This window comes from Rhincodon typus, chromosome 30 (assembly GCF_021869965.1).
Source record: "Rhincodon typus isolate 14 chromosome 30, sRhiTyp1.1, whole genome shotgun sequence".
Taxonomy (NCBI): domain Eukaryota; kingdom Metazoa; phylum Chordata; class Chondrichthyes; order Orectolobiformes; family Rhincodontidae; genus Rhincodon; species Rhincodon typus.
Window position 1 is genome coordinate 3,346,701 of NC_063361.1, and position 18,069 is coordinate 3,364,769.

Sequence of the window (18,069 nt, forward strand, 5' to 3'; positions counted from 1 at the left end):
GAGCAGGCTGCTTCGTTTCGCTTAGCTTCTTTCTGCCATCTTGTAAGCAGGCATGAGCCTGCTTAGTGTGTTCAGGTACAGGTTACCTTACATAGCCATGTAGTGGCCACTCCTACGTATAGTGAAACGTTTCATTATCTCACCCTCTCTCTCTCTCTCTCTCTCCCTATTTCCCTGACACTTTCCAGGTGAATATTTTTTGGACCCCACACAGAACTTTGCTAGACAGCACCAAATTTACACGCGCAGTCTTGTTTCTGGTCTGTAGCAGTCTGTTTAAAAGCACACATTTGGAATGAAACACTAAAAATGTCCATTGTACTTCAGGGTTCCAATCTGATTTCATGACATATGTAATAATGTCCTGCAGCTTGCATTTGGTTCCTGACTGAGCAATGTGTCAACTTTGAGACCTTATCCTGAGTTCCGAATACATCCATAGCCTCTCCACTTCCTATGTTTGTAACAGCCTCCAGTCACATAAACCTTCGTGATATGTGAGCTCATCTCATTCATGCTCCTTTAGCATCCCTGATTATTACTGCTTCACTATTTGTGGCTCTGCCTTTCGTTGCATTGCCTTAAGCTTTGGAATTCCCTTATTAAACATCTCTGCTACCCCACCTCACTTTGCCTCTCTCTTGTTCCTTTTTCAAAATGCTGCTTAAACCTGTCTCGTTGGCCAAACTTTTGGTCAACTGCCTAATATCTCCTTATGTGACTCAGTGCCAAAATTTGATTTATACTGCTTTTGATCTAAAAAGAAGGTTGCCAAGATCTAGGAACTAAATTCCCCTTCAGAAAGAGGGACCACTGATACTGAAACAAAAAAAAACCTCACAACTTTCGGGGATCTTTGTCGATCAGATTAAAGTGACATTCTCAGGCTTGATGACGGACTCCAGATCTCTTGAGATCCACCAGATGTGGAAGGAGAAACAAACACACTGCAAACCTCTCCCTGACATCCTGCTGTGGATGTAGCTGTGAGGGATAAGTAGACAGTCAGGCTGAGTAACTCCACTGATTGTTCATCGTCTGGATCTGTTGATCAATGTGAAGCAACGAGCAATGTGGAGACTCCTAATATTTCCTCTCCTCATCACACCACATGACAAAAGATCACGAATGTGAGATTGAAGTGCAGCTGGAAACTGAGGAGCAGCCCCTTCATGTTGTGGAATAGAGGTTGTAACCTCTCCCAAACTCTATAGATGTGAAAAACAAACCCCTTCAGGCTGTGGAAATTACAGGTGGGCTTGAAGTCCATGAACAATCCACTGCCTGGGACTGCCATGTTTAACACTCCCCTCCAGGAACTTGGAACATTTTACTCTGTTAAATGCAAGTGATTGTTCTTAGTGAGTGTACAGCCCTATACTGAGTTACCATCTGAAGATGTAATTCAATGTGCCGAGCAGTAGAGGGCAGTCAGAGCTTTTGAGAAAACCTTCTGTTGCCAATACCAGACAATACATCAATTCGAGATGGGTCACTTTGGTTCTTGTTGCTGTCACCGTCTTCATTGCTTGAGTGCCCTCCTCCATCATTGAAGAGGGCAGTGACTCTTATTGGTGGAGGGAAGGGTTGGCAGGAAGGGAATGAGATGCCTTGGAAAGAGTCCTGATATGGGAGATGGTAATATCAGTCCAAGGTGTTGCTCCAGATTAATGTCCAGTGATAGTTGTTCATGACATTGGCACACAATGTGAGGACAATGGGTGAGGAAGGGAGCAAGGTGGGGTATGAGGCCCCACTGTTAAATAGTCCAGCTGTACTGAAGCAGTAAGATTGAGCGTGGCAAGGACACTGTATGTGGGATGAATGCGGGAGGGGAGTAGAGTAACATTACAAATGGACTGCATTCTGTTAGTGAGTTACTGAGTTACAGCCTCACTGAGGCAGTTCGACTCAGGGCGGATTTTCCTCATACACTCACTGCCAATCTGGCCAATGCTTTGCTACCTCTCATGCGATGTAGGGTAAAAATGATGACATAATGTTCTGTGTGTAGCTTGCTCCTGCTGTGGGAGAACAGGTCAGGTATACCACAGCAGCCTTTATTAAAAAAGAATTGCAGTAAATGAGTCAGGAAGTTTACTACAATTGTACAAGCCTTGTTGAGGTCACAGCTGAAGTACAGCTTTGTTCTCAAGGAACATCAGGAATAGGAGCAGGCAATACCATCAAGGCTGATCTTCCACCTTTACATTCTCAACCACCTGACATGTCCTTAAACAGATGCTTGGCCTCTCAGTAAATCTATCACAGCTTTAAACATACTCAACAACACAGTTTTCACAATTCAATAAGGAATATTTTCCTTATCTTACCCCTAAATTATTGAGACTGTGCCCTACTGCATTAGCCCTGCTCCTCCTGGCTGAGGTAAATAACCTCTCAGTGGCTCCCCTGTCAACTCCCTTCAGAATTTCATATGCTTCAATGAGATGACCTCTCATTCTTCTAATCTCCACAGAATTCAGGCCCAATTCACTCAGCCCTCATCATAGGGCGACCCCCTCATCGAGTCATAGAGTCATACAACATGGAAACAGACCCTTTCCTACCAGCAAAGTGGATAACCTCATATTTGCCTATATTGTTTCCATGTGCTACCTCATTGCCCAATCACTTAACCTGTCTATATCTCTTGGCAGTCTTTTTGCGTTCTCCTTCATGGCTCACCCAGCTTTGTATCATCAGCAAATTTAAAAACATTGTTCTGGGTGTGTAATCTAACCTCTAATGTAGAGTCATTGAGATCTACAGCACAGAAAAAGACCCTTCAGCCCATCATGTCCACATTCATCAAAATAACCACCTAACTATTTGAGATAGTAAGAACTGTCGATGTTGGAGTCAGAGATAACACAGTGTGGAGCTGGAGGTGCACAGCAGGCCAGGCAGCATCAAAGGAGCAGGAAAGTTGATGTTTCAGGTCGGGACCCTTCTTCAGAAACGGAAACTAATTGGTGAGATTGTAAATAGCTGAGGCCCCTGGTTTGGTCATGACACTCGACTAATTACATCCTGCCAACTTGAAAATGCCATTTATTTCTACTTCTTATTTGGTTCATCAGTTCTGCATGCTAATCTGATGGCAAAATTCTGGCTGTACAAAAGCCAGAACAGTTCAATAATTGCACATTTTGAAATTGCTCTCTACCACTTCTTCTGGCAGTTCATTCCACACACTGTGTAAAAATAGTTGCCCCTCATGTTCTTTTTAAATCTTTCTCTTCCCACCTCAAAAACTTGCCCCTTAGTTTTGAACTCTCTCACCCTAAGGAAAAGACCTGGGCTGTTCAACTTATCTGCAGTTGGGGTTACAGTGAAACCTTGGTGAATGATATCTCCTTTAAAAAAAAGATAAATGAGTGCCTATGAAGAAGGGTCCAGACCCGAAATGTCAGCTTTCCTGCTCCTCTGATGCTGCTTGGCCTGCTGAGTTCATCCAGCTCTACACCTTGTTATCTTAAATGAGTGCCTATGTTTGGATGCAACTTGCTCCAGAGTTACACATCCAATTCAGGTCATGGATATCATGTTGGAAAGATATGCTATTGAGCACTGTTTTGATGAATAGACCCTGCAGCTACCTCTTTTAGAACTCTAAGGTCCTGGCTTCTTCTGTATCCTTTCAATAGTTGACTACTTGTAACTGCTGAGAAGGCAGGTCACCTTCATGGTAACCTCAGTTAGTGTGGGAATTGAACCCATGCTCTTGTCATCAGTTTGCTTTGCAAATCAACTGGCCAGCTAATTCAGGTTAAACTCACCACCTGTTATGTCTCTTTCGTGAGGGAGCAATTCTCTGGGGCTATGCAAATACTAGTATTGTAGCTCTGTCATGTTCTGTTTGAAATCCATCCGAACAGGTAGGCTGACCTCATTTTAATGACCTTTCTGAAATATGGCTCTCCTGACAATGTAGCATTCCTCTCAGCACTACACTGTGTCAGTTTAGATTTTGTATTCAAATATCTAGAGACAGACAATTTTGTTGCATTCAGACTGTGAACTGAGACTGATGATGCCACAACGCTGTGTCTTGACATGGTGATATAATGATTTATACAGACTTCCAAAACTCCCTAGATTCTAGAGTGGTCCCGGTGGAGTCTACTATTAAGCAAACCTCAATTATGCACGTAGAAAATCATAAAGCACAATTTTCCTTCTGTAAAATCATTTTGACTCTGTCTAATAATACACTGATTTTCCAAGTGCGTAACCAAGGCTTGCTTAATAGTAGACTCCACCAGTACCATTCTAGAATCAAGGGAGTTTTGGAAGACTGTATGAATCATTTTAACACTTGGCAAGGCAGTTTTTGTGGCGCCATCAGTCTTGGTTTACTGAGCGAATGCAATAAAATTATTTAAAGCTTCTGGGCTCAAGTCGTCCTTGATAGACTTGAATATAACATTTGAGTTTACACACCAATTCGGTATGGAGGGATTGCCGCACCATCAGGACAACTACATTTTGAATAGGACACCAACTGAGCTTCTGTCTACATATTGAGATAGATTTCAAGCAGAACTCCACAGCCATAAGTAGTCAGTTATAGAGATGATACTGAAGAAAGAAACAGGAATGATTGAGGGGTTACAGAGTTTGGATTATGAGGAGCAATTATGTAAATTAAACTCTTTCTCACTGGAAAGGGCAAGGCTGAGAGATGGTACAGCAACTGTTTCTAGGATTCTGAAATCCTGCATATTGTGGACCATGAAAAGCCATTTCACCTTGTCTGGAACAGTGGAAACAAAGCAAATGGCCTGCACTTGAAGGGATGAAGGGGAGTTCATAATTAACCTGTGAATATAATATTTCATTGAGTAAGTGGGGTGGGTTGCCCAAGGAGATGGAGGCAGCAATTAGCATTAATTTGTTCAACTGCAGAGTACAAAGATATCTTTTAGGAGGACCGTGTTGGGATATCCGAGTAATTTAAAATGTGACATATGATAAATGTGAAATACTTGAGAGATACAGGTGTTTTTGAACATTACAAACCCCTCCAGCACTGGGGCTTATGCTGCCCTCATGTCTGGCTCTGTTGTGGGCTCATTGTTAGGGACTGATTACTGGAATTAGTCAATAATTATCAGCATGGAACAAAATGAACCTAATGGATCTTGGCCACCTGTCATTTAGCAATTCCTATATTCAGCTGTCCAAAACTCTGGCTAGACCCAAGACTCTGTAGGTACATAGGAGTACTCTGTGCATTTCTAGGCAACATAGCTTAGGAAGGATCTGTTGGCCTATGAGAGAGTATAGTATGGATTTATCCAAAAACAATCCGGACACAAGGGTTTAATTCTGAAGTGACGTTACACAACATGTGAACATATGAGTTAGGTGCTGGTGTAGGCCACTTAACTTAAGCTTACACTGCCATTCATTAAGGTCATAGCTGATTTGATGACCCCACATTCCCACATACTGCTGAAGACTGGCGTTGTATTCCTGCAAATTAGAAACTTAAAGGGTTGTGTTATTGAAGTGAACAAGGTATTAAGGAGAACAGTTCTACTGGGAAAAGGTGGAGGAAACAAAGACAGAAATTTCTGGAAAAGCTCAGCAGGTCTGGCAGCATTTGTGAAGAGAAATCAGAGTTAATATTTCAGGTCCAGTGACCCTTCCTCAGAGCTGATGGTAGCTAGGAAAGCGTTGGTTTTTATGCAGAAGACAGGGTGGTGGGAGAGGTTAAGGAGTAAATGATAGGTGGGGATAGAGCCCAAAGAGAGAGAAACAGTAGGACAGGCAAAGGAGTGGATAATGATCTGGCTAGGGTGAATAGCTGTTAATGGGGACTGTTAGTGGCTAACTCTCGGTTGCGTGTAATAGCAGACTATGTTATCACAAGGCCAAGTGTGTGGGGGTGGGGGCTGGGACACATCAGAGTTCAAGCCCTAAACTCAATATTGAGTCTAGAAGGCTGTAGGGTCCCCAAGTGGAAAATGAGATGCTGTTCTTCCAGCTTATGCTGATCTTCGCTGGAGTACTGCAGCAAGCCTGAGACAGAGATGTTGGCCAGGGAACAGGGTCATGTGTTGAAGTGGCAGGCAACTGGAAACTCGGGGTCTTTTTTGCGAGCAGAACGTAGGTGTTCCGCAAAGTGGTTACCTAATCTATGCTTTGTTTCCCCAACTTTCTGCTTGGGGACCCTGCTTTTGTTCTTGTTTCTGATTTACAGCATCTGCAGTTCTTTCAGTCTTTAAAAGGTGGAAGAAGTTTGGAACTCTCTTCTGAAATGGCACATTAATGCTGGATAATTGCTAATGGGAAATCTCAGATTTTTGTTAATCAAAGGTAATATGTACAGTGGAAGAGTATATGGGCTTAGGCTGAAGGTCAGCTATGATCTCATTGAATAACAGAACAGACTTAGGGGAGTTGAATGGCCTACTCCTGTTCCTTTGTTCCACAGTTTGAATAACCTTTGGGTGAAATACTTCATATTCCTAATTTTAATTTTGTTGTTACATACCTTAATTCCTAACTGAAATTTAGAGAGGATGTTTTGGGAATGGCAGAATTAAAAACTTTAAATTTCCAAATCTGGCAGCGTCCTAACATGTAATGTTCCTTTTTCCAATCATTGATCATTTTGTAATGTCATTTATTTACTCACTAGCAAATCTCTAGGCCATTAAGGAAGCTGCACACACATCATAATCTCTTGTTATTTTGAAATCCACTTGTGCCTTGTGTCTCTTGTTTCAGATTCAAAGCCAGAGTCACCCAAAGTGAGTGGACGAGCCTGGGGCAGACTACTGGTGAGTCTGGATTTCTTGTTGTGTGTGGGGTAAGCAGTTAGTGAACTGCTGGTTAGCTGCTGGTGGGCTGCTGGTGGGCTGGTTTCTTGCTGCATAAGTTTAATACAAGAGGCTAAAGTGCACTAATGTAAACGGGTTCGTAGTGAAATGTGGGTGAATCACTGTATCAGGGAAATTCATTGTTAGCAGGGTTATCCAATAAAAGAGAGACTTCACTTTAGCAATCTGTAATTGTTTGCTCTTTAAAATGTAGCCCCTCCCCGTAGAACATGACTCTTCTAGTAGATTAGGTCCATCTCACTGAACACTTTCAAACAGATTCAGTGTCCAGGTCAGTGTTCTGCAACCTGTGATGCCAAAGCTGGACATGGTTCTTTAGCACCTTGGCTATGACTGTTGAGGTTGGTTGTTGGTTCGCCAAGCTGGTTTGTTGTTCCGCAGATGTTTTGTTACTATGCTGGGGAACATCATCAGTGCAGCCTCCAATGAAGCGTCAGTGTGTTTTCCTGCCTGGTTTTTAAACTCTGGAGTCCATTGAGCTGGATTGTCTCGCTTCTGGTTTTCCTTCGTAGTGGAGTGTATATGGGGTCGAGTTCTATGTGTTTATTAATGGCTTTCTTCATGGAGTGCCATGCTTCTAGGAATTCCCATGCCTGTCTCTGCTTAGCTTGTCCCAGGATTTTGGTGTTGTCCCAGTTGAATTGGTGGTTCTCCGTGTCCATGTGGATTGAGATGAGTGAGAATTGGTCGTGTCTTTTTGTAGCCAGTTGGTGTTCATGTACCCTTGTTGTTAGTTTCCTTCCTGTTTGTCCAATGTAGTGTTTCTCGCAGTCTCTGCAGGGGATCTTGTAGATGACATTGGTCCTGTCCGTGGCGGGGAGTAGGTCTTTAGTTCGGGTGAGCAGTTGTTGTAGGGTTGATGTGGGCTTGTGTGCCACTCTGATGCCCAGCGGTCGTAGGAGTCTTGTGGTTAGTTCTGATGTGTTCCTGATGTAGGGTGGTGTGATGAGTGTGTTGGGGTGTGTAGTATCTTCCTGATGTTGTTCATGTAGGCATCTTCTGACCCAGTTTTTTGGATATCTATTATCCTTGAAAACCTGGAAGAGGTATTCTTCTTCCTCTTGGCGTAGTTCTTGGCTATGACTCCCAACCATTTTTTAGTTGGGTTACATAATCATGGAAAATACTTAAAAAATATTAAATCAAGAAAAGTAAGTGTTATGTTTTGACTGTGGAGATAGAAGACTGATCATTTTTAGGATCTTAAATGATTATTTTAACAGAAGAAGGGTCTAGACCCGAAACGTCAGCTTTCCTGCTCCTCTGATGCTGCTTGGCCTGCTGTGTTCATCCAGCTCTACACCTTGTTATTTCAGATTCTCGAGCATCAGCAGTTCCTACTATCTCATCACATTTGAAATTTTTTTAACTTGTTCGTTGGGCATGGGTGTCGCTAGCTAGGTCAGCATTTATTGCCCATTACAAATTACCCAGAGGGCAGTTAAGAACCAATCAGATTGCTTTGGGTCTGGAGTAGGCCAGTCCAAGTAAGGACAACAAGTTTCCTTCCCTAAAGGGACATCAATGAACCAGATCGGTTTTTACAACAATTGGCAGTAGGTGCATGTTTACCATTAGACTAGATTGATGTGCAAAATTTTTATTGAGTTCAAATTCCACCACCTGCCATTGGTGGGATTCAAACCCATTGTTCCCAAACATTGCTCCAGTCTACTCATTCATGTAACATTACATTACACCACTGTCTTCGCAATCGACCTGCTTGAGTGTATGAGTACACCATCGCACGGCTACAGATAATCCTTTGGAAAGAAGTAGCAGTTTTTATAGTTGTGACCATTGTTGTTCCTATTGTAGTTGAATGGGCTAATAGAAGTTTTAGTTCTTGTGCTGCTGGTGGTATTGTCTCTGCCTCTGGGCCAGAGGTTCTGGGTTCGAGGCTCACTCCAGGCCACGGTGGTCCAGGAAACCAGAAATTCTTCCAACACATGCCATGGGTAGTTGGTAAGTGGTGGAGATTTCAGGCTAGCCACATGATGGAAGGGAATTGGAGAATCTATCATCACTATACATTGTTCCAGGTTGTAACTTGTGTGTAAAGGCGCTATGTAGACTCCCTGAATTATCTGCATCAGATTAGAAGCTTGTTACTAAAATTACATGAATCAGTGGCCGAAAGAATTGCCTTGGCTGTATGCACCTTAAGTTAAAGTTTACTTGGAAGATGATTTTACTGGCAACGTTATTGTTCAAAATGTCAAAAAATGTTATTATTCAGAAATGGGGTTATTTTAATTTCTTAGTTTTTTTCTACTCTCTCGGTATCATATATTTAATATTTATAAGAGGTGCGAATTCTATCAGCAAAAAGTATTCGATTAAACAGCTTACATTTTCATCTTGTTGCTCTCAATGGCTTTTATTTCAGATGTTTCTTTTAAATGTCTGTTGATTAAAATTGTTTCCCAACCATTGGCCTTTTCTGACATGGGATGATTTTAATGCAGTAGCAAGGACACCGGCTAACAACAGTCAGAATTAGGTGTTCTCAGGACAAGAGAGAAAATTGGGAAACAAATGTGCATACTAAAGAGTTCCACTTAGGAACAATCTTCATCTAAACTACAGCAAGTGTTAGGTCCAGATGCTGATTTAATTGTTCATTTTCTTTTTCAGAAACTCTTCGACCTGTCTAATGCTGCTGTCTTCGTTGTGATCACAGAGTTTTTTGAAAAAGTCAGCTACTTTGGGGTTCGAGGTAAAGGAAAATTTTCTTAATCTGGCATTAAAGCTTGTTCCCCACATATCAAATGGGTCAGGGATCCTGGAGGCCTTCTCTAAATATCTTGGAGTCAGCGGGTTATCCCATAATTATGCCAGCTTGAGGTTTTTACTAACCCGGGGTAGGAAATTTTTTGAATAAATACCCAGAGATTGGTGGCTCATTCCCTGCACATCTCACTACAGACTTCTCAATCACAATCCCTGTGTAGGTTCTGTACCAACAGCAGGGTTGAGAAAGTGGTGCAGTGGGAGGCATTGACTGTGGGAGCCCTCAGTGTTCACTGTGGAATCTATGAAGGTCATGCCATCACATCAAGAAATTGACCTCCACTCCAAGGTACTCTGGGTGGGGGACTTCAATGTTCTTCACTAAGAATGATTTGGTAACACTATTACTGACAAAACTGGCTAAACACTGAAGGACATACCAGCTAGATTGGGCCCGTGACATATTCTGTGAGAATCATCAACAGGAACTGCGGAAGCTGTAAATCAGAAATAAAAACAGAAATTGCTGGAAAAGATCAGCAGGTCTGGCAGCTTCTGTGTAAAGAAATCAGAGTTAATGTTTCAGGCCAAGAGACCCTTCGTCAGAACTGAGGAAATACCTACTTAACCCTATTCCTACCAATCTTTTTATCACATGACAATATTACTTAGAGTGACCACTGCACCATCCTTGTGGAGTTGAAGTTCCAACTTTGCACTGAGTATTTGTTGTGTGGCAGTACCACTTTGTTAAGTGGGATAGACTCAGAACAAATTTACCAGCTCAAAACTGGGTGGTCAAGAGATACTGTGGAGGCATTATTAGTAGCAGGATTGTATTTGACCGTAATCTGTAAAAACATACCTGGCATATCACGCCACTACCATCAAGCCGGGAAATCAGCCCTGGTACAATGAAAAGCAGAGGAGGCCATGCCAGGGAAAGCACTAGGCATATCTAAAAATATCTAAAAACCTGATGAAGCTACAACAGAGGACTCCTTGTGTGCCAAACAGTGGAAGCTGCATGCCATAGACAGAGGTATGCAATCCCACAAGCAATGGATCAGTTCAAAGCTCTGAAGTCCTGCCATTCTGCAGCCTGAATGGTGGATGGACATTTTCCAATGGGGCTCTGTGGCCTCAATACTCAGGCTCTGTTTTTGTAGTTTATATTAATGACAGTTTCAGATGAAGGGAGCTGAGAAAGAAGTTAACAAATAATACAAAAGTTGACATCAATGTTCTCTCTTAGAGGCTGCACGGCAGCTCAGTGTGACCATGTGTTTGATTGGCGGGAAAGCACATTGACTTCTGGTTGTGGACGCCTCTTCAGCACACAGCCTCAGGGGTCCAACAGCGGCAGGAACAATTAGAGGGAATGTAGGCTGGCAATGAGGAGACTGCAGGAAGATACAAATGGTCTGGTCAGGTGGAGAGAAAAATGGAAAATATAATTTAATTCAGAGTAGTATGATGCAATGTATTTTGATGTATGATGCAATGTTCAGCAAGGATTGGTAATACACAATAAATGAGAAGATAGGAACTATGAGGAGGAACAAAGTGATCTTTGAGTGTATGTCCACAGATTTTTAAAGGTCACAGATCAAAGCCAATAAGTCAGCTAAGAAGCACTCACTTTCTCACTTTGGCTCACTTTGGTGAGCCAAGGCATAAAGTAGAACATCAAGGAGATTATGCTGGATCACCATATAATGCTAACTAGACCACAGCTTGCGTCCTGCTTACTGTTCTGGTCACACATTACAGGAAAAATTGCAGGAGACACTGCAGAGAGGATTTGCAAGAATCTTCTCAGGACTAGAACATTTTAACTATTGGGAAAAATGGATGAAGTACAATTGATTTCCTTTGAAAGGAGGAGGCTGAGTGGCTGACTTTGTTAAGGTGTATGAAATTATGAGGAACTTGAATTGAGTAATTAGGCTATGCCTTAGAGGTGGAGCCAAAAATCAGGGAGCATAGATTTAAAGTAGATAGAAGATGAGGAAAAACTTTTTCATTTAACAGAGACCTGGAATTTTCAGGTTAATAGAGGCAGAAACTCTTACTGAATTTAAAAAAGCGCTCAGATAACTACATGAGCAGTAATCTTCCAGACTATGGATCTAGTTCAGGAAGGTGGTTTAATCTGGGTAGCTCTTTGTTGATTGACACAGACGCTAAGGCATTATATATCTCTTTATTACAATACTTAATGAGGCCACTATTCTTTAGTGTTTGCACCAGTCAACAAAAATCCACCCACTTGAACTAGTACAGGAAGGTTACATTTTGGATGATTTCTATGAAGACCTGAACAAGAGCATGCCAGAGGCTAGGAATTCTGAAATGAGTGACTAACCAAGCCTGTCCACCTTTCTGCACAGTGTAAGTTATGGGTGTGATGGAATACTGTCCACTTGCCTGGATGAGTGCAGCTCCAACAACATCAAGAAGCTTGACACCATCTTAGACAAAATTGCTCACTCGATCAACGCCCCACTCACCACCTTAAATATTCACGCTGTTGGCCACTGGTGTTTAGTGGCAGCAGCACGCACCATCTACAAGATGCTCTGCAGCAAACCACCAGGGGTCCTCCAAGAGCACCTTCCAAATCTACAACCACTACCACTCAGAAGGACAAGGGAAGCAGATATATGGGAACATCATCACCTGTAAGTTCCTCTCCAAGTCACACACCACCCTGGGACAGTGTCAGAAACTTATTCATTAATGCCAAGTCTCTGGCATGAATGTTGAACCCACAATTACTGACTCTGAAGCAAGAGTGCTAACAATTGAGTCACAACTGCCCAGTAATGAATTCACAAGGTACTCAGTTGATCTGTTCAAGGCAATTTTGTACAGCCAGGTCAGTAATGAATGCTCATTGCTACCTCCTTCTTTTGTTTCAGCTATCCTGGTGCTGTATTTTACAAAAGCGCTCATCCTATCTGAGAGCAAGGCTACCTCCCTCTATCATGTCTTCATCTTCCTTTCCACATCCTTCACCATCGTTGGAGCTTTCCTCTCAGACTTCTGTTTTGGGCGATACAGGTATGAACGGAAGAGCTATTTCATCTAGACCTAAGGCTGAATGGAGGTTCTTTCATTATTTCTTATAGACAATTCGGAGGTGATCCCTTTGAGTTTTGAAGATGATTATAAGAGTTGATGCAGTGGACTAAAGAAACTATTCTGTCCTGTGAGAGCAAACAAAAACTTAAAATGATCATTCAAGTTGACAACAGAGAGATCTCCTTCACACAAAGCGTAATTGAACTTTGAATCGATCCAAAGATATGTGAAAGCTGGGGAATCAATTGTAAATTTCAAACTAAGATTGACAGATTTTTGGTAAATAAAGTATTAAAGCTAATGGAATTAAGATACTGATTGACGATAATCTAATTGAATGGTGAAACTATCTCAAGGGGCTGAATAGCATCTGCTGTGTATGCTGTTATTTGCAGTATGATTCTGGCAGTGACTTAGTGGAGGCAAATGTCTGGAATTACTTGTGAGGCATCATGATGGGCTATCGTAGGTTTCTAAGGAAGGTTGAACTGGCCGGTCATGTGAGCTCTCAAAATCAATACTTTCCTTTGTGAGTTCATCCTGGTGTCCTCAAGACAAATGAGGTCAGGTAGAGAGTGGCACATGACACTAGTTGGGCTTCACGTTGTTTGGTCAGGATATGGTGGGGTGTTATGGAAATATTTTAATTTAATTATTTCAGTGAAGAGAGGCTGGAAAAGCTCAGCTTGTTTTCTGAAGAACAGAGAAGACTGACGGGAGGATCCTGATGGAGGTAGATAAGAGGGACATGGACAGGGTTGATACAAAGCAGCTTTTCCCCTTAGTTCAAGGGTCAATAATGAGGGGGCATGATTTTAAAATGAAAGGCTGATGGTTTAGAGGGGATTTGAGGAAAATCTTTTTCACCCAGAGGATGGTGGGAATCTGAAATGCACTGCCAGGGAGAATTGAAGTGGGAGACTCCACAACCTTTAAATTGTACTTGGATAAGCAGTTGAAATGCCATAACATCCAAGGTTATGGCACTTGTGTAGGAAAATGGGACTAATGTAGTTTCAGCGTAGTTCTGTTAGTGCAGACTCAATGGGCTGAAGGGCCTCTTGTATACTGTATGATTCTTTGATTCTCCATGAGGATTACAGCCATGGGGCACTTCCCAACTTCGCAAGCCAGCAGGTGAACTGGCATAAACAAACCAAAAAGAAAATGAAATTGCTGGAGAAACTCAGTAGGTCTGGCAGCATTTGTGGAGAGAAAAGAGTCAACGACCTTTAGGTCCAGTGACAGTTCTTCAGAACTCGCATTGCAAATCACCAGTCAGGTGCAAAACCAACTATTGGCCTTGAGTCCCTGCCATTGGGAACCACCCCCTCATGCTGACCCCTATGTATTGTTCTGGGTGTCTCCTTTAAAGCCGTAGAGAACATAGACAACGCATATTCACCAAGGTAATCCTGGGGAGGTGCTTATAAAGAAAAAATTGAAATACTTGGATTACTTTAGAGAAACTGCGATTGTTCACTTAAAGCAAGAAAGATTCAAAGGAGATCTAATCGGGATGGTCACATTTATGAAGATTTTGATCAACTAAATAAGGAAATATGTTGGCAATGGGAGAGAGGTTGGTAACTATAGGTCACCGTTTTAAAATAATTGGCTATAAAAGGGAGAGAATAGAAGATTTTCTTTGCATTTGTATATACACTAGGTTAGTAATTGAAATTAAGAACCTTTAGGGCTATAGGGAAAGAACAAATGAAGTCAGGCTAATAAGATAGCTCATTCACAAAGCCATCTCATTCTGTACTGTAATATTCTAAACTTTATGGCAATAATTATACTTCTGTCATTCCAGGTTTTCTTTAAATTCAAATTTCACTATCTGCCATGGTGGGATTTGCACCAAGGTCCAGTATATTACCTCAGTCACTAGATTGCAAGTCTAGTAACAATACTACTATGCCATCACCTCCTTGTTTGCTATAAAATTCTATGGTTCTATTTATATCACAGAGCCACCTGGGTCTGGTTAGGATAAATGGGTTATTTGCCACCTAAGTAATGCTGAATTGGTACTGTTTTCAAGGTGATTCCGTGTCTGTGATTCAACCGTGTCTTCTCAATCTTGAATTACAGGAGTATCCTCATGCTTTCTGTGGTGTACCTTATTGGTACCATTGTTTTGTCAGTGACTGCAATACCCAGAGAAATCAGACAGTCTGGGTGAGTACAAGAACTTTTCTTGAGTGTGCCCAGGAGAGGGAACAGGGCCAGAGTGACCAGCAGTGATACTTCATTTCATTTCACAATTTACTTTCCTTTCACACCCTCCCTGGTCTCAATCTCACACTCTACATCCAGGGTTCACAAGGCATGAATGACCTCAGGATGGGGTCAGCAGCTTCACCATCCCCTTAAAACCAACAATGCAGAGCATGCCACTTTGAAAGGGGCATACTGCCAGCTGTCCATATTGACCACACTGTTTCGGGTGATATGACCCTTTTGATTTGAAAATCTGGCTTTGAAGATGTAAATAGGGTCACAGATCCTGACTTTGCAAGAGTACAGGGCAGTGCAGATTCAGGTCATATTCAACTATCCAAAGGTAAATGTTGAATTACATTTTGGGCCTTAGGGTGTACAAAACTAAGCCCTTCTGCTTCACCATTCTCACATAATTGCAATCCCTCCCCCTTACTCCAGCTCATTACCATGCTGGTGGCAGCTCTGGCCTGATTTCAGTACTGGATGTGACATGCTGCTTGCTTGACACCCTGTGTTTCACCCAGTCAATATAAAGAAAATGGAAGCCTCTCAGTGGAGAGGATCATTGTAATAGCCAAGCAACTATTAAAACATCCCCCTACCTGAATACTCCTTAGACCCAGGAACTAGCACAGGGAGCCCAAAATGCTCACAATGTTGTGGATCTGCACTTGATGTGAGCTGAAAGAGGGGAATCACATTGATACATCTTGGAATTGCCTTCAGGCTTCGAGCCTTTGTTGGGTAGAGGGCGGAGGTTGGCTGTTTTGGGGTGGTGGGGAAAAGCTGGCAAGGGGGTTGTGTTTAATGGGTGTGAGGAGTAAAAGGAGGTGGAGTTGTGTCACCAGATTTTTTCTAGTCTCTGTCATGCTAAACATCTTGGATGTGGAATAAACACAATGTGACTGATCTCTAATCTAGAGTCCTATCACTCATTAAAACCATGATAGGGGTAAACTTTCAATCTCCTTGTAAAGGAATGTCAGTCAGGGCTCGTAGGCATCCGTTGGTGCTGACAAACTGAGAGTGACTGACCAGTGTCATGTACTCTGCTCCACCCCGCTTCTTGGCCATACAACTGACTTCGTTATTTAGATAATCTAATCATCTTTCACCCAAATGTTTTGGTGGAGCAGGCACTGACAATTTGACCCCTGCCAGTCTCCTGCAGGTCTATCCAATGATTTGGATTTTGCATCCAGCAGGCTAACTTTACCCAATGAGGCAATGCTTTTGTTATCCCTCCTAACTTACAAAATCCAGTGTGCATAAGATGATATTGAAAGATTCAACAGATGTTTATTGTGGCTGGCTAATATATGCAGATATTATATTCACTGACACAAGTGTTTGGGCTAGTATTAGGCTATTCATTACAGCAGAAGAACATATTTTTAGTAATGTGTCATGCTTCAAGTGATTAGAGTTAAGTTTCCATCTGAGAGCTTTATAGCCTCAGGTCACATGCTATGATGCTTTGCTGATATCATAAGCCTGGCTCTTAAAGACATATTGACATACTCTATATCTTGAAGGCATACTTGACTTACTGACCATTGGACATAATACAACATCCTGTACTGAATGAAGGGTCTCTGAATAGAGTTTGGAGGATTTGGTTAATGGACAATGGAAATTCCAAGATGGCCACTACTGAAATTGTTAAGGACATTTGAGGGGAAGTTTTGGGATCTTGGGTAGTTTTTGCAGCCATCTCGAATGATCTCTGCTATGAGACTCTGTCCCTTCGTTCGGAAAAGTGACTGATGCTTGGTATCCTCGTCCAAAAACAAAGACTGGCAGTTCACCATCTTTGGAATTTTGGATACAAGGCCACACAGCATTGTGATACACAAAGGTTGAGCTTAACACTACCATTCTGCTGGGGATGGTGCAGTTTTGGTTGGGGTCGGGGGCTGTGTTCAGCTGGTGAAAGGACAATGGGGGAAGGTGTTGGATAATGTTCCTGTCCTCCACCATCTTAAGTGCCCTCAGCGTTGCCATTCCTAAGCAGACAGGTGCCTACTTTATATGGAAGATTTGAACTTGATGATGCTATTGGCATTGCAATTCCATTTTAAGTTAAAATAGCAGAAATCGCACCCTGGGTTGAACTGGATAGCAGGAGTTGACAAAAGACAGTAGAGGGGCCAGAAGGGCCTCCATGAATATCAATGTTACCTTTCTGTGGAGTCTGTGTGGAGGAGCAGGTGTCCTTGGGCTCCTGAGCCTTCTTTGCCTCTCCTTCTCATTGTTGGAGCCTTCATTCAAACTCCTGCTGTCCCACTGCTCATTTCAGTGGACAGTCTCAAGGATCTTTGTTGCTGGTCGTGTTTGCCGCAATGATGTTCCATCATTTCCTGATGGGGCACAGTGCTGTTTATTAGAAATGAGGGCCAGTTTTAAAATTCACCTTGGGCTCCTGCTGAACTCTCCGTATCACCTCATTCCAGCCGTGAGTTAAAATTGGCCCTGGCCTTCTACGCTGTCTATCAGTTTTGTATCAATGTGTATCAATGTATCAGTGTATCAATGCTCCTACATCACATCTACTCAGTAATCACTGACTGGACTCTCTTTCTGATTGTAGGGTGGGTGCCTATATTGGCCTGTTCCTCATTTCCCTGGGATCTGGTGGAATCAGATCCAGTGTGTCACCCTTTGGTGCTGATCAGATCAGTGGGAAAGAGGTAAGTGCATACTGATCCTGTGTTTTTGAGAGCTTGGAATGGCATTGACACTTTTAAGTGGAATCCAGACAAAAGAGATAGGAATGGGAAGATTTGCTGATTAAATAGGGGGCAGCTTCTGCAAAGCATAAATATTAACATGGAACAGATGGGCCAAATAGCCCATTTCTTTGCTGTAAATGATATCAAATTATATGTAATAAACCCTTTACTGTACAAAACATCCGGAAAAAAAAATCAGCCTGTTGTTATCATAAAGAAATCCCCACTCCATTGTTCAGAAGTATCACAATGTGCTTACATAAATCATTTTTAAAGGAGTTGTGAACCAGACAGGTGCAGATGCCAGTTGAATGGCAGCAACATTGGCTAAACTTGGTCAATACAGACGAGTTGGACTGAGGATCTGTTTCTATGCTGTATGAGAAGAAGAGATGAACCAGTCTTATACTAACAAAAACAAAGTTGCTGGAAAA

At 42.3% G+C, this 18,069-nt stretch overlaps 1 protein-coding gene across 1 annotated transcript in view; it reads left to right on the plus strand.

Moving 5' to 3' along the window:
* LOC109937227 (peptide transporter family 1-like) overlaps positions 1 to 17,608 on the plus strand; it is a 167,182-nt gene extending 149,574 nt beyond the window's left edge. Inside the window, exons 3-7 of the mRNA XM_048614384.1 lie at positions 6,742 to 6,794; positions 9,492 to 9,573; positions 12,512 to 12,653; positions 14,772 to 14,858; positions 17,494 to 17,608. Coding sequence (XP_048470341.1) covers positions 6,742 to 6,794; positions 9,492 to 9,573; positions 12,512 to 12,653; positions 14,772 to 14,858; positions 17,494 to 17,608 — 479 coding nt within the window. The remainder of the gene's footprint in view (positions 1 to 6,741; positions 6,795 to 9,491; positions 9,574 to 12,511; positions 12,654 to 14,771; positions 14,859 to 17,493) is intronic.
* The last annotated feature ends 461 nt before the right edge of the window (positions 17,609 to 18,069 follow it).